Below are 17,529 nucleotides of genomic sequence, written 5' to 3'. Positions count from 1 at the left end.
TGCAAGTAGCAAACAGGCTGTTTGCGGACAGTATAACTACATCAGTTTACACTCAATTTCTATTGCTTATGGTTGTGAAGAAAACCTTCCAAACAGGCACGTAGAAAGAAAGACGGCATAAACTTTGGAACACAGTAGCTCAGCAAGCAGTGGGTTCACAGCAAATTCTGCCACTGTGGTGTCAAGGTTCCTTCCCCACTCTGAACTCTAGGGTACAGACGTGGGAACCTGCATGAAAAACCCCCTAGCTTATTTTTACCAGCTTAGGTTAAAACTTCCCCAAGGTACAAACTATTTTACCTTTTGCCCCGGACCTTATTGCTGACACCACCAAGCGTCTAACAAAAATAACAGGGAAAGAGCCCACTTGGAAACGTCTTTCCCCCCAAAATCCCCACACCCCCTTTCCTGGGGAAGGCTTGATAAAAATCCTCATCAATTTGCATAGGTGAACACAGACCCAAACCCTTGGATCTTAAGAACAATGAACAAAAAGCAATCAGGTTCTTAAAAGAAGAATTTTAATTAAAGTAAAAGAATCACCTCTGTAAAATCAGGATGGTAAATACCTAACAGGGTAATCAGATTCAAAACATAGAGGATCCCTCTAGGCAAAACCTTAAGTTACAAAAAACCACAAAAACAGGAATATCCATTCCATTCAGCACAACTTATTTATCAGCCATTTAAACAAAACAGAATCTAACGTATATCTAACTAGATTGTTTATTAACTCTTTACAGGAGTTCTGACCTGCATTTCTGCTCTGGTCTCCACAAAAGCAACACACAGAGAGAACCCTTTGTTCCCTCCCTCCCCGGCTTTGAAAGTATCTTGTCTCCTCATTGGTCATTTTGGTCAGGTGCCAGCAAGGGTATCTTAGCTTCTTAACCCTTTACAGGTGAAAGGGTTTTTCCTCTGGCCAGGAGGGATTTAAAGGTGTTTACCCTTCCCTTTATATTTATGATACGTGGGATCACAGAATATATTGGGCCTGCTAATAGGAACACAGCCACTTTGCTAGAGACAGACTCACAACCGTTGAAGTGACTGCAAAGGAACAAACATCATGACATTAAATAAAAATGACTACGTTAAGAAAAGAAGAAAAACTAAGGAATAGGCTACAAAAGGGAACATACAAATAGAAACTGGGGTGGGGAGGGCTTTAAAGCCATGAAAAGAAGGACAACCCCAAGCAGAAGAGGGACCTGATAAGCATTTGCGTAACATCGCCTTTCCACTCATTGCCTTCTGATTTAGATCTCAGCTCACATGCACAGCCATACAATTCAAAGATATTTCATCTTGCATGGGAAGTTTATAAGAGTCCTTCATACTCCGCTGATCTGGAGCAACCTTTATTATAACCAGTTGTCATTTTTAGGCATTTTTCTCTAGTCCCACTGTACATAAACGTACCACTAACATGAAGTGTTGCCATAAAACGTCATACGTTGATGTACTATGGGACTACGACACTTTAATGGTGTCCTAACTATTCCCACAACATCATTTCTATTTAATAGTGTGACTTCTTCTAAAGGGACAATAATTACAAAACCTGTGAAATATAACTAGTGTAAATTTAAAATCATACATCCATTGGGATAGTCAGGGTAATCTCACCAGCAAGTCCGGGATGTTCTCAGAATCAGAAACACTTTCAGAGTACTGTACAGATAAATAATCATAGCAGAATAAACAAGGGTGCCAATAAAGCTGGAAGAATCAAATATTAATGAAATTCCTGAAAACTAAGTCTTTAGGTCTGCATCTTAAATAAGGTTACATCATAACAATGAAGTGCTTCCAAAAGTAAAGAAAAATAGTTCCGCTGGAATACTCTTTCCTGTAGGAAACACAAGAATCTCTCCTGTAATTCAGGAAGAGTTGTATCTGAGAAGTAACAAAAACTGCAGTACTATTTTCATATAGGTCTGTTCTGCACTGTACACATTCCAGGTACCAGTGCAATATAAATAGTTGTATTTAATCAGAAGATGCAAAGGTATATACAGAAATTACAATGAACCTAGACAACCTTTCAATTTATCTAAGTATTGCAGTGATCATTTCAAAATAGGCACAACAATAACAAACAAGGAAAGTAAGTTCTTTCCTCCCTCAACATCCCAGCTCCTGCTAAATCATGTTGCTTCTTCCTGTTGAATATTAAGATGCCAGTCCATTCTTTTAATTTCAGTCCATTTGTTTCTATCCTCACTACTGAAAGCCTTGTCCATGTCTTAGTTACCATAACCCCTTCCTCTCTGGCCTCCCATTTCATTCACAACTCTCTCCACTACAGTTTATTCCAAAAATCACGGCTGCAGTTATCTTCCTCTCTCGCCACTTACATTATATCATTCTCCCTTGAATCCATTCACCTTTTTTTACTACATCCAACTAAACATTTGTTCTCACCTTCAAGGCCTTACACATCCTTAACTGTTTAATTCTGTCTCTTATGCCTTGTCTATACTAGAAAAGTCACCCTAGTGTATCTGCATTAGAGGCTCGTACTGCTTTCACTAGTTTGATTTAACTAAACCTATCTTGTTCCCAACACTTCTCCCAACCCTCTTTCCTTTCTTCATTTCCTTCTCTCAATATTGGGTACTTTAAAAAAAAAAAAAAAACTATTGACTATCATGCAACCTGTTGCACATAGAAGTCTCCTACACTTGTCTCTCCTTAAATTCCAGCAACCTCCTTCCACTCTCTTCCTTCACTTGTGGTCCCCACTCTGTCTCATATTTGAGCTTGCCAACATTGTTTTTTGGTTGTTGTTTGGGTGGGGGCTTTCTTTGGTTTTTGTCTGTTTGTATTTTTGAGGAGGGGGTGGGTGGGCTGAGGTATTTTAGGGGAGGTTTTTTTTTAGCAATAGTGTAGCTCAGATGCATTGCACTGGTGTAAAAAGTGACTCCCCAAGGAAAGCTGCACTGATGTAAAAAGTGACTTTTGGTGCAGCTTACCCTCAAGTACACCAGAGCAACTCATCTACACTATGTGTTTATATTGGTGCAGCTAAAAACACGCAAAAGCAAAGCCTTAGTCAGTCTTACCCGTCTCAGCTTGCTAACTCTTTCAGTTGGGAAAATTTTTAACTGTCAACTTTTTTAATTTAAGTGTCACTTCTAAGAGGACTTGCAGTAGAGAATTACAACAGTCTTTCATCTTGGTGACAGTACATCTCAACTGGAAAAGAGCTGCTGGAAAACATAACTTCTCCCTATTATGTCAGTCTGGATTTGCTTGTGAATTAGTCAAGATACAGCACGCAAGAGCTCACAATGAGGAAGACTATACAAACATTAAACAATTTCATACTTACCCAGCAATGGCAACTCCATCACAAGAATGCACATCACACAAAACTTTACCCAACTCATACTGTAGCTGGCTCACAGCACCGATGCGGTTCTGCACAGAAATACAGGGATACACTGTTGTTTCTGTAATAGGTTCATCTAACACCAGATTCTCCTAGAAGCCCAGGCCTTCCTAATGCTTTTTTATGGGTCAAGAGGTTACACTGCCCATTTTAGTGGAGGTCAGAGGAAAGAACAGCCATCCAGTATCTGCTCATCTCCTATACATTTCAGAGTCTCTACTTCCCCATGTATTCTCTCAATAAGAAGAAGAATGACACTGCTTTACTATGAAAGAGACAGCTGTAGACTGCTACAGACTAAAAGCATCTCTCTCTCTCATCAAATTAAGAGGTGAATTGGGATGGGCTGCAGAAGGGTACGGAACCACATGCATAGACTGATTCCAGTGGGGACTTGTCCCAAGAGCAAGGACTGAAGGACCGGGTCTTTAAGTGATGATTACATGAATAGAGGGCACAGGAGCTATGGTCCAGTGTGAGAGCACATTTTCAAAGTGAAAGCAAGACAGGCAAGCAAGCCACCAACAGCTGAGAGGAGGGATCATTTAACCCTGCACTGCCTTCATCTTCTTATTGGCAAAAAAGACTGCAATAAGAGGCTCACATTTCACTAGCAGTAGAATGACTGGTTTGAGCTGTGTTATATCGTTTCTACATGGTCATCACTGAGTACTATTTTCAAAACTCCTCTCATTTTACCTTCCAATTGGTTCTTAAAGTGCGCTCTTTGATATAGCAGTCTTGAAGAGCAAGTTTCCAGCAGGGACAATCAGAGATGCTGGCATCAGGCAGGTACCCTTCCTGTTGGCACAATCTGTACCAAAGCACTTCATCTTCTGCAAGTACTTTCCATGTCCTGCTCACCTAAAAGCAGACAGAAATGAAATAAATATCATCAGATCAGGTAAATATCCAGGCCCAGCTGTCATCCAAATCAATGCATTTATTTTGCCCTACCTTTGTGACAACATGCCCTTTTAAAATTCTAGTGGGAAGAGAGGAGGTAGGTAGCATTAAAGATTCCACATAAATTCATGTTCACAATTGTGTTTTCACATTTATAGGCTAAAGATAACTCTGATGTCAGCATCACCCCTCTAAAGCCCTGCTGACAATGACTGATTAGGAATGTGACAGCAGTGAGATATAAAATATTGTATTACAGTGTGCATCAATAAGAATGAAGTATTAAACTAAATTTTTAAAGGAGCCTCAAGTTGCTGTCTATTTCAGAAGGAATTGCTTCAACATAATGAAGTGTGCCTAGAATTACCATTTTTAAAGATTCAAAGGAAAAAAACACTTTAAGCAGTGATTGCTATACAATTCTTGCATGAAAGAGAACAGTGAAATAGCTCCATGTGAGAGATGCTATTGTCAATGAGATCAGTGATAAGCCTGTTTTCAATCCTAAGGTTGCATCTCACTTCTAAGTGTCATATACCAAGTAACCCAGAATTTAGGGCGTACAGTCCACACCAGTGCAGTGCACTGCCAATCATCGAATATACCAGATAAGAACGAGGATGTCCAGACTGAAAACAAATATGCTTTATAGAAATACAGTTATATTTTGCTCATAAGAATCAAACAGCCAGAAACACCAAACTGCAGTTTGAGACATTAACTACATATTTGGTGGCAAAAATGGAGTCACCAGGTCTCCACTGCAAAACATGAATAGCTAGACTTCACCAATGCAACATGTGCCATAATATTAACTGCTGCTATGTGTTGCTTGCACTGAAGTGCAGAGAAGTAGGATCAATCAACAAACTCTGCTGTGGCAAGAAAATCCTAGCAGCTTTATTGTAACTTGCTTCTTAGTCTCTCTCTCTCTCTTTTTTTTTTTTTTAAAAAAGGCCTTTTCAAATTGAAATTCCATTAGAGAAATTTGTAAGTGTATTACAAGATGGGGACATAATTTCTCTAAGGGGTAGAGCGTTTAACATGCACCCCTCTGTGACAAACAGACTGCAATTTGGGTAGAGAACTGGAAAAGGAATAGCTATGTAATAACATTTGAAGAGTTATGCAACCATGACTGAGTGGGGAGTAAGCCCTGGGAAGAGAGATCAGTCTCTATGGCTGCATAGCCTGCAGGGCTGTTCAGGGTCAGCAGCTGTGAAAGCTTCTCTTTCTTGGACTGGGTACCCACCTCAAACACAGCTACTGTTCTCTTTAGTGGCTCTAGACCTCGGTCCAAACTGATCACATACGCTGAATTAGTTTTCATCACTGGACAAGACAGAGATCTGGATTACAGTTATTCACTTAGAAGTGAGGAAATCTGTAGTATGCCTTCCCTGACTATATTGGTCTTAAAACTAAAAACCAAGGACTTTAATGACCATCATCATTTCCATCCCTGAAGGGACACGGTCACGTAGCTCAGGAGAATCAAAATGATGCCAAAACTTTAAAAAACTGTTCTAATCCAGTGGGGAAATCTCCTTTCAATTCCAGTTATTGGAAAGTAATACAAATCGACACACTGTTGCCTAGACAAAGACAAAAGCTTCCATTTTTTGCTGGCACAGACAAAAAAGCAGCTGTTCTGCAGAAGTTAAGACTCTGGGCAAACACTGTGGATCGGAAACGAACCTCTCTGTCTCTTTAGCTGGAATGCATTTCTGCTGACATTGATGAGGCAGGCTTGTGCACAAACAGAGAAGTAAACAAAATCAAGCCATGCCAACTTCTGCCCTGTTACCAATATATGGAAGAAAGAAAGGGGGAAAAAAATGTATGTGTTGCCAAAATAGGCAAAATTTGTTGAGACATTTCCAGTTTCAAGTTTTTAAGCTGGTTTTAAACAACAGGGTAAAAAATATTAGAACTAATTATAGCATCATTTTACCTTTCATGAACAAACATTCAAAGGGGGGGAAGAAATCCTATCTTATGATTTTTTTAATCAAATTACATTGAGTCTTGCCAGTTTTACAAGCATGCATTTCCAAAGGATGTCTAACGTAGCCTTTCCTTAATGCACCAAAACTGGCACGACAATCCCTAGTAAAAGCCCCACCGAGCGAGCCTCAGCTGCAAGAAGTCTCTAATAAAAGTGTCTCAAGCATTTCACTTCACAACACCACTGCGAGCTGCAGCATTAAAAACCAGCAATTGGCTGAAATCAGATTTATTAGCACAGCTTCAGTTAGAGTTTCAGGTGAGGTCTTGGGAGCCAAAAAAACATGGCTTTTTTTGTGTACACGCACACATGCTCACAACCTGCTTGCTAACGGCTATCCAAAGAGCTCAGTCGAAACACTCAAAACTCTCGTTAAAAAATAAATTGGGACCATAATTATTTTCCAAGTCTGTATTATGTAAATCTCCAAAGCTTATCAACATTAACGTCTTGCATGGCTTACTCTGCATCTAGAAACTATTTTTTTTATTTTGCCTTTAACGTCACCATTATCTTTTTATCACATCACATCAGATTTCTTGCCAGTCTCCATAGAGAAAATTCTGTTTCCCCTCAGATCCACACAGGGGCATCACTACGTCTTCCTTACATACAGCCGAGCATGAAAGTGGTGTTCATAAATTTAGAAATTTTACCTAATTTAAAGCTATTTGCATATTTTAATAAGATCTATAGGACTCCTCCCATCAGATTCCAGACTTTATTTTCTTGTTCTGACTGACCAAAATCCCACTGAACAAATACCTATTCCTCCCTTTCTCTAAGTTTCCTCCCTTCCACAACCAAACTGCACTAAGTTATTACAAATGTACATCCCAAGATGAATCCTAGGGACTTCAATGGGAAAGTATAAGCTCTAATGTAGTGCAGAATTTGGCCTAAATGCTAATAATTTCATCAAGAGCCGCTAAGACTACTCTTGTTATTAACAAAAGAGTTATCAGTTCCCTCCAAACACCAAGTTCAGGAAATCTCTGTCCATCTGCTTCTCTACTTCCTCTCTCATCCTATTGACTGGCTTAAGTTTAGCTCATTGAACATAAGAAAAGAGGTAAGTCCCATCCATCCATGCTTCAGAACTGTATGTGAAAAAGTTAAGAGACGACATCAAACCATATGTGGCTTTTTATATATCCCATACAAAGCATTATTAAACAACTTGAGATGGTTCTCAATTATTCAGGTTAATAACTCCATCAGTGACAGAACCATGCAACTGAAAATTCTTGTCTCACAGGACCTGTTATTCTTGAAATACAAGAGTCAGTTCCTCCAGTGACAGCCTTAAATAGACACACTTAGATTGATTAGTGTTTCTAAGTCACTCTGAAGATGAAAATCATGACATTAATGATAAACATACTTAGACCAAATCACGCACCAACATATTTACAAACAAAACAACGCTATTCTAGCTGCAGCTTTTAATACACATCACACAGGAGCATTTCCACCACAAAGTGCAAGTGACTAACGCTGTCTTATTAGTAACAATAAAACATTTAGATAGTACCAAAAGTTCACACAGCATTTTATAGAACACAGACAAGACGCACTGTCCCACCGTTTTCAGACAATGCCTGATCCTGTAAATGCAGGGAAGTCAATGGGAACTGTTGCATGAGTTAGAGTACTTGCAAACATCTGTAGAATCAGGCCCTCCATATTATACTTTCTAAAAAACTGTTTAAAATTCTGCCACATGTGTAGCTTCCCAAGTGCCTCACTCTTCTCATTCCTATCCACTATCAATATGAGGAAAAATAGACAGGTTTTGTGACTTCTCAAAATGCAGCTGCCACCATGTACCAGAAAAGAACAGCTGTCCAGCACATGCCAATATGGATACTTCACAACCTAAGTGAACCCATAATAGTTCAGGAACCGATGACACCATTAATTTACATGATGCACATGACCTTATGGTGTCTAAAATAGCACACAGAGACCTTTGCCTTTCACAGCATTAATTCTAAGAAATCAAAGAGCAGCTGTGGGAAAGAAAGGAGGATGGGGGAGGAGAGGGAAATCAGGATAAAATTCAAGTTCTCCCAAGCAGTCTGTGGTGTGATTAAATCTCAAAGACACTCAGCAGTCAGGCTACTTTACTGTTAGTCAGTTACCAATTTGGCATAAAGAATTAAGCAAACAGGTTTTCTCCAAAGGCACTTGCATAGTTCATGATGCCATTTCCACTAACTGGCCCAATTTCACGAAACTCCCAAGGCACCTTAATAAAAACAAAAACAAAAAACCTTTCTACGAAACACTGTAAAGCAGCAGGGCATTCCATTTAACAGAAGAGGGTGGAGTTCTTTTCAAAACAACAATTACCAAGAGAAAAATGAAAATGGTATTTATTTTTATTGCTTTGCTTTTCAGCTGAACACTTAAAAGCAGCCAGTTCTGCACTAAAGCATTGGATGTTCATCTCATTCTGAAAGCCCTGAAAAATACCGGACCTTTGCTCAGCTGTCAGCCACTACATAACATCCACCGTCTTTTTCCAAGAATGTTTTGCACATCTCACATTTACCTTCTGTCTAGCTGCTAAAAAGCATAAAAATGGGCTTTGAATAAAAAATAAATAAATTTAAAAAAGGAAGATTCGCTAACAAGGTAGCCCTTTTGGTAGCTAACACTACCAAGTACTACTATGCTGCAAAGTAAATTGGTCACGGCTGCAGAAAAATTATTCCAGCCTACTTGCAATCCACTCTGAAATGCAGCCCAGTTCCATTTTTAATAGGATGGCTGACAGAAACAGGAGCAGATGTGAAAGCTTCACGGCCTCCTACAGAGCACATTAGTATAAAGTAATGCCTCAAACTTTTCTTGCAGAACGCTTGCAAGAGGAAATCTTTTTCTTCTAATGGTACTTTTTTGTTGTTTTTAAGGGACATGGTCAAGTTAAAACTTTTAAACAATAGCTATCCTTACTTGCGTAACATCATAGATTATTCAAACTGAAAAAATGTTAAATGTCTAATTTAATCATTCATGCTAATCGATAACTATTTGTATTTAATTCAGCTAGCCAGTTTTGGTAGTTGTGTACTAATATAATGCTTCTTTATTGCTGTTGCAAACACTTCAGAGGATGTTTAAGTCCACCCCCAAAAGGCTGTTTTGATTGGATTTTGTGTGATTACATGACGTTGGGACAGAAATCCTAAACACCGGGCCCAAAAACATCCCACAGTGTCCATAGAATAGGCTGGGAGTGAATGCCCGAAACACCCGACCCTATTAACATTCCCCAAGATAACTGGCATTTGTTAAGTGGGTTCTGGTGATTCAGTGAAGCAGGTGGCTCATTATTCAATCTAGTTGGAAAGGAGGCAACAGTGGCTCCCTGGAGAGAGGATCAAGGGTGTGGACTGAACAGTCTTAGGGTGGAAACCCTAGGGGCAGCCAAGGTAACTTTATGTAGTATTATTCTTAATTTCTGGGTTAATAACCAAACCTCAGGAAGGAGATGAGTTTGAACTACTATATACATAGTATATGAGCTCTCTCTGAGAACAGACTGGTAACAGTACCTGTTTACAATCCCTCAAAGGAACAGGGTAAATTTGAAGGGGGGGAATAAATAAAAAAAAAAAATCAAACAAATATCTTCACCCTAGGTTAGGTTACTAATTACTAAAAGTGACAGAATTGTTAAGATTCCATTTTATCCTGTTTGTTTACTTTCTATATATCAGCTTCAACAAGGAAATCAATTTTAAGTCAGTTTCATTTCCAGGTTCTCAGTGCTACATTGTTTGTGTTTCAAACACTGCAAGAAAATGCTCATTTATTTATAAACAACTATACTGACTGGAAATGAAAATCCAAACAAACATTTCTTTTGGTCTTAAGTTTTCATGCTGTCCCTTTAGAGCTGTTATCAAACCTTTAACATTTCAGTTAACTACACTGAAGCAAACTATGAATCAAGTCCATTTAATACTGCTTTCAATTTTCAGCTTTTGGAGTATGTCTTAATATGTGAAGAATTATAAATTAAGTCTCTGGTGGAGGAAAATTTCATTTAGGGCTACTGCACATTGTAATAGCAGAAATGCATCACGGTGAGCACCAATGCTGATCTTACGTGGGATGAGACAAGCAAATCTTGGATAGTTCTTACCTGAGCACATCTGCCCAGCTCAGTCCTTCCCAGGTACTGAAAAATTTTTAATGCCAGTTCATAAGGCAGCTGGATATCAAAGAAAGGAACCTCATTTATTTCATTCTGAGAAGAAAAAGGGAAATAAACTGTTAGACCTTTTCTAATGCATGAATAAATTGCACATTGTTAGTGGCAAGGCAGTAATATCCTCATAGTAAAATCAAGGAGAGATCATATGTACTCTTGGTGTTGTAACTAAAATCAGACCGACCTTCTCTGCTCTTCCATCCTACAACCCTGCTATACCAGAATGTTGGGTAGTCACACCTGCATGAAGGTGCAGAGCTATTCTCATCCTATCAGTCAGATCACATTAGCAAGTCACATTAGCTCCATTTGGGAACATCTCTCTCAGGCAAGAGAGAAATAAGGGCTATCTAGATGATTCACTGGGAGTTTTTGGTCAGAAGAAAGGGTTATAAACAGTAACAAAACACAAATCTTAGTCTACCCGAGCAACGTTTCCTTTTTGTACTCATTTGATTATACTGGTTTCAGTGAGCAGGCCAATAGGACACATTTTCCTTGTCATTTGTTAATGCTCAGAAATTAGAGCTTTTCAGTCTTTTGTTTGCTTATAGTTGAATAATAAAAGCCATGAAATAACAGAGAGCTGACATTCATGTACACTCGTTTTAAAACAGAGGGGTCTTGAAGACAGGACATTTAAGTTTCTAACAAAACAACCTTCAAAACTTCACTGTCAAGTATAAAATGAATGCACTTTAAAAGCATATATCCTCTACACATTCATTCACTTAAGAGTTTTAACTACAGTGTGCAAAAAATGTAGTGTCCTAACATCTTCATTCACTTAATAGATCAAAATGAGATTATACTCTATGGCAGGGATTCTCAACCATTTTCTTTTTGAGCCCGACTCCCCACCCTCAACATGCTATAAAAACTCCATGGCCCACCTGTACAACAACTGGTTTTCTGCATATAAAAGACAGGGCCGGCATTACGGGGTAGTAAGGTGGGCAATTGCTTAGGGTCCGACACCACTAAATTGCTCAACCTTCGGTTTCAGCCCTAGGTAGCGGGGCTTTGGCTTTCTGCCCTGGGCCCCAGTGAGTCTAATGCCAGCCCTGCCTGGCAGATCCTCTGAAGCCTGCTCGTGACCCCCCAAGGGGCCTCAGATCCCTGGTTGAGAACTGCTGCTCTATGGTTTTCTGCATGTCTGAAAGTATCCATTTCCTATCAGAAGAAATGTTAAAACAATAATTCTTTTAAATTTGAATAAATACCACAAATCAGATCTTGTTACCTAAAGAAAAAAAAGAGGATTTTTTATCAGTTATTTCCTGTATAAGCAAACAATAGAAATCCCTCTACATGCTGCAGCTACTGTATTATGAAGGCATAATTCTACACATAAGGTCGCACTGAGATTTGCGGCTAAAGCAAGATTAAATTGCCTTATTTCCAATCACAACTCTCAACTTCAGTCTTCATGCTTAACACACAAGCAGATCCTCACTGAAATTTCCAGATATGTTTCAAGTTGTTATAATGGCAGACTTCGCACATTCGTAGCATTCAAGAAAACCTACTCCTTCTGAAATTTTGATCTGATTTTTTTTTTGAGTTCCTATAATGCCTACATCTCAAACACTTCAAGATTCTCACACATCTTCATAACATCTCACACTTAAAATAACTACTGACATGTAACTAACAAAACACATCCCATTTATTCATCATCTCTGCCAAAGTCAGGCATATTCTGATTCTTCAGCTATGTCTGCTCTACAGTACGGCTGCAGTGCACAGCTTGCCTCACCACCTCCACTTCATACTAGATCACCCCCATCCTTGCCAATTCCTCATTCAAGTCCGTGCCCTCTGCAGCCCTAACAAAGGAAATACAGAACAAAAAATAGCAAAATGGATAATGTTGGGATTAGTTAGAGTTGTGCTTCCCACCTCCCACCCCAATGAAGTCCAACTGAGTACAGCCAAAAAAATTTTAGATCTAAAGTGTGTATTTATGGTCACATTGTAACATCAGGGTCAGAGATCAGACAGGGACTTAATTACTGCAATGCAAGGGGGGTGGGGGGAAATCACCTTTACAGTGACAAATAGCACAACTGTTAGTTCCTAATATCTGATGCCAAGCAGAGTACATGTTCAACAGTACATATGGTCAAAATCCCCAAATAATCTGTCACTAGGAGAGAGCTCAACATAGCACATGAAACAAAACCCATAAAGGAACAATGTAATGTTAAATCAGCACTGGTCCGTCTAAAAATCTACTGGAATGAATCCAAAACTCTAATACTGCCATCCCCTCTGAGAGGGATTTGCACTCCTGTGTGCTAATGGAGCACTAATTCTGTAAATAGATTAATTTGTGCCTAGTTGTCAGAAGTATAATCTGCTCTTTTTTTATTTTTTTTAAATAAAAGAATAATTAGTCATAGCTAAGTTAGTAAGAAGCAAATGTTTTTTTCCCTAATTTCTCCCACACTGTAAATAAAATCTCTCATGCAGATAGAGCACAAGAAGGATTTATCAAAATAGCTTTTAACTTGTTCAGAGCTGTAATTAGGACTCCTTTCAAATTAACGGCTTCATTTATACAATTAATATTGGTTTCTTGGCGACCGGAAATCTTCTCCACTGAGATTCAGTTTAGCAAGATACTTAGTGCAGGCAAACTAATTAAGCATCCACTATCTTGAGTGAAAAGATTAGACTTTATTTAACAGAAAAAGGTTAAACTGCACCCTCATCATAACACTGAGGAGCAAACTTTTTGGTGTTAAAGAAAAGCTGCTATAAAGAGACCATGTATTCCGAAACCATGGTAAAATAGGTTTAGAGCAACTGAAAACTCAGGAGTTACAATCAAAAGTATTTACACACTGGTCTTCCTAATCCCACCAAAGAGAAATGGTTCAAGTACAATGCTTTTTCAAATGTTGTTATTAAAGGAGAGTAAATAACAGTAATTCCTCGAGGGTAGCCATATACAGTTTTGTTTTAGTAGCGATCCTAGTCATTGGTCAAGTGCTTCTAGGATTCAGAGGGGGAGAGAGAGAGCGCGTGGGTATCTCTGTTTTAAAGGAACAAGCAATTCCCAAGTGACTAGAATTTTAATCTGGGATATTAAATCAGCTGCACCAAAAGGTAATCTTTTATCCTTTTGAGTGGAGCAACGAGGGGTTCAGAAGAGAATATTTCTTGTTATTGTTCTTCCTTTTCCCCACCCCCTGACTATGGATCCAACATTATGGTGAGGGGCGTTATCATTTCAGGACCTAATTTAAAGATTTGGGCCTTGATCTTATAAGTGCACTAATACACAGTCCCACTGTCCCACTAAAGTCAACGGAACATCAAAAAAGATACAACGGTCCACTTGCACAGCTCCAACTACATGATAATGACTCAAGGTGATTTTTTTCATGTAAGTGTATCCTTACCACTTTCATGAAGTTGAACATATTTTAAAGGCAAAGATTAAATTTTTAAAATAAACTTTCATAGGCTATCAATAACAAAATTGCCAACAAGCAACACCAGACACAGCAAGTCCAGTCTGTTTATGGGGTCCTACGTAACCACAAATTTTTTTGACTGACATAAACTAACCCCCACACCAGCTACACCAAATCAATAAGGGGAAAAACAGAACTGTATAGTTCTACCTCCTGTGAATTATTAATTTCTGAAGATAGGTACAGAATTGAGCTATTGTGTACACAGGAAACAAAATTAAAATACATAGCAGGCCTTTTCTAAAGCCAGAGGGCAAAACTGAGGTGACTCAAACCAACAAGTTGCTTTTAAAGTAGTGTTATCACATGACCTTTTACGAAAGTTTCTGGCATAGAAAGAAAGACAAAATCCTCGTGTCTGCCCAGGAGCAGCCTGGCCCACACTCGGCCATGGGAGCGCCTGGAGCCGAGAGGACCTAGGTGGGGGAAGAAATGAGAGGGAAGGAGCCTGGGCAGCTCCGGCAGAAGCCAGCGCAGGGAGTGTGCCAGAGGCCCCGGCCTCACACCCCGCACAGGGAGTCCCGGGCAGGACCCGGCGGGACCAGCCCGCGGTGAAACCCCAGGAGAGAAGCGGGGGGGAGCGAGGGGGCCGGCGGGGGGCGATGGGGAGCGAGGGGGCCGGCGGGTCCCGTACCAGGTCCCGGATGAGCTGCCCCAGCAGGTCGTTGTCTCCGCCGTCCTCGGGCTCGGCGGCGGCGGCGGGCGGGCCGGGCGGCGGGGGGCCCGGGCGGGGGCGGCGGCGGCGGCTGCGGGCCCCCGGGCCCTTCCCGTCCAGCAGGCTCCGGGCCAGTGCGAAGTACCCGGCCTCCCGCCGCTCCTCGCCGCCGCCATCCCGCGGCGCGGCCGGCGGGACCCCCCCGCAGCTGCTCCAGCCGGAGACGGGCTCCCGGCAGCTCGGGCTCCCCCCGGGCTCGGCCGCCCGCCGCCGCTTCTTCCCCGGGCGGGCCCCGGCCAGCTCCGCCCGCCAGCGGCGGCGAAACAGCTCCAGCTCGGTCGGCCCCGCGGCCATCGCGGCCCCGCAGAGCCGCCGCGCAGCAGGGCCCACCCCGGCCCCGCTGCGGAGCACGCGGGATTCCAGGCCGGGCAGGAAACTGCGGCCGCTGCAACTCAGTTCCGCCGCACAAAGGTTCCGCTCACGGCAGCCAAGCCCCCGCCGGGAGGGCAGCGCCAGGGGCTCGTCCCGAGAGGCGCTGAGCGGCCGCTGGTGCCGGCAGGAGCTCGGCTCCGCTCTGGATTTGCCCTCCGGGGCCGCCAGCGAACCTGACAGCGCGTTTGTGTGACCCCTGAAGCCCACTTACAAACGCCAGGCCATGCACCAGCCCCTGCCAGGCAAATCGCCCCCCGCGGCTGGCATCAGGCTATCGGCTGCGTCCAACCGCTGCCCGCAATGTGCACGGCGCGTTTCTTGTCCTACATTCTGTAAGAGCCGCCTGCCGGGTGTCCTTCGTGAGTTGTTATGGCCCTGATCCTGCAGACTCTTAGACACCTGTGTGGCTTTGCTCAGGGGAGTACACTCACCCTCCCCTGGGCAAAGTCATACGTGATGAGGTGCTTGCAGGATCTGTACATTGGGAGCCTTAGGCCCTCATCCTGCAATTTGACCCACCACATGTGGGCCTGGGACACCCCAAGGATACCAACTTGCAAGAATCAGGACTCTACATTGCAAGCTCTTTGGGGGCAGGGACTGCATTTATTATCTCTCTATAGTGCCCACCACCACCAGGCCTTGACCCTGATTCCAGGCCAGGCTACTGTGCTAAAAACAATACAAATATAAATAAATAATTGCTTGTAATAGGGTGACTACTGTCCCTTATCTTAAGAGACAACCCTTATTCAGTTCCTTATCTCCCCCATCCTGTATCAAGTTAACACAAGAGGCTCTTTGTCCCATATTTCAGCAATAACCAGGCAAAGGGTCATACACTATATTCCAATAAGCCAACTAGAATACTGATTTTTACAAGAGGAGCCAGTGCTGACAGCAGAGTACCAGGATGATGTGTCAGTCTGTAGCTGTGGGGTCTTTCAGGATGCTACATGCCCAAATAGCCGTGATGGCAAAGAACACCCAGTTCCAAATGCAACTGGCCAAAACATTGCTCTTCATCCTATTGGACACAGATGAGGCCATGGTGATGGATGCATTCATGATTTCCAGCCTTGATTATTACAACTCATTATCTCTAGGAATGAAGCCACACATCCTGAAAAAGCTCCAAATGGTACAAACAGCAGCCTGCATGTTTAGCAACACAGGATGCGGTGAGCACATTACCTCAGTGTTCTGCCCTCTGAATTAGTTCCCCACTGAATATAGAGTGCAGCTCAAACTCTCTGTCCTCATATTCAGAGCACTGCATGGGATTGGCTCCAACTACCTGAGAAACACCTCTCCCTCAATGACCATGGTGACATCCTAAGACAGCTGCGTCCCACCAGAACAATAAAACCATCGCCCAGCCGGGGCAGACTCCTCAATGCAGGAGAGAGGACATTCAGATACAGCCTATCTGCTGCCAGAGATAACAGTGACCACCAGTCTCACCACTTTCAGAACTAAATGTAAACCTGGTTTCTTCATCTTAGTTTTTCTGCACTTTCTCCTCCCTCGCACACAGGAGCCCAAGCACAACACCCGTTCTTACACATGTGAACATAAAACTGTAAACAAATATAGATAGAGATTGTTACTCATTCTATTTTGACATACATGGGAAGCATTGATATACTTCAGTGATGGGGGCTATATAAGTACCTAAATAGAATATTAGTGTGCTGAATTGCACTTGGAACCCCATGCAAGAGTTGAAACTGTGGTGTAATGTGCTCCTTGTGGCCATTCCTGCTAAGCAGCGGGCCTCAGATTTCTTCCAAATGATCTCCAGGGGTAGCCTGCACATTGCCATAATGGGGACAAATTCTCTGCTGGTGTAAATGGGTACTGCTGCATTGACTTAATTGGAATTTTTCCCCATTTGCATCAGCAGCGATTTTGAGGAGCGGTCTTCAGTGCATAGAGTACAGTCTAGTAATCTAATCAGGAGTTCACAAAGGTATGGATAACTGCTGAGGGCAACATCAAGGAGAAATGGTTTCAGCTGTTGTCCCTAGCTCATTAAAAAGACCATCTCTGGCCACTGAGCAGAACTCAGGCTCCAGAAACAATGGAGGATCCAGGAATATCCCTCAACTTCAAACTTGATTGACAAGGGATGGGCAAACCCTTTCAGTCACAGGGGCAGAAACCAACTATGTCATACACTGTAGATGCTTTTCCCAATCACCTCTCTCTTCCCTGGGTGAAGTGTCAGCTAGTTTCCTCTCATCCACTTCCTGTCATGGCCAGGCAACCGGGAAAGACAGTGCATCGTCTGGGTTTGATTAAAATAGACATAGAGATGCTGTCATCTGCACACTGATGGGACCACAGTTGTGTATGTTTTGTACTCCAGGAAACATTTTCTTGAGCAGGGTCCTAATTAATTCTCTTTTGAAGGAAAAC

General features: G+C 41.9%; 1 protein-coding gene across 1 annotated transcript in view; it reads right to left on the bottom strand.

Annotated features, from left to right (window-relative positions):
* FBXW8 (F-box and WD repeat domain containing 8) overlaps positions 1 to 15,082 on the bottom strand; it is a 62,923-nt gene extending 47,841 nt beyond the window's left edge. Inside the window, exons 1-4 of the mRNA XM_084649037.1 lie at positions 14,656 to 15,082; positions 10,468 to 10,572; positions 4,097 to 4,261; positions 3,338 to 3,426 (exon numbers count right to left, since the gene is read on the bottom strand). Coding sequence (XP_084505163.1) covers positions 3,338 to 3,426; positions 4,097 to 4,261; positions 10,468 to 10,572; positions 14,656 to 15,030 — 734 coding nt within the window. The 5' untranslated portion in view covers positions 15,031 to 15,082. The remainder of the gene's footprint in view (positions 1 to 3,337; positions 3,427 to 4,096; positions 4,262 to 10,467; positions 10,573 to 14,655) is intronic.
* Between the last annotated feature and the right edge of the window lie 2,447 nt (positions 15,083 to 17,529).

This window comes from Lepidochelys olivacea (assembly GCF_965140295.1).
Source record: "Lepidochelys olivacea isolate rLepOli2 genome assembly, chromosome: 15".
Taxonomy (NCBI): domain Eukaryota; kingdom Metazoa; phylum Chordata; order Testudines; family Cheloniidae; genus Lepidochelys; species Lepidochelys olivacea.
Note: the sequence above shows the minus strand (reverse complement) of the source record. Positions and strands in the feature narration are given on the sequence as shown.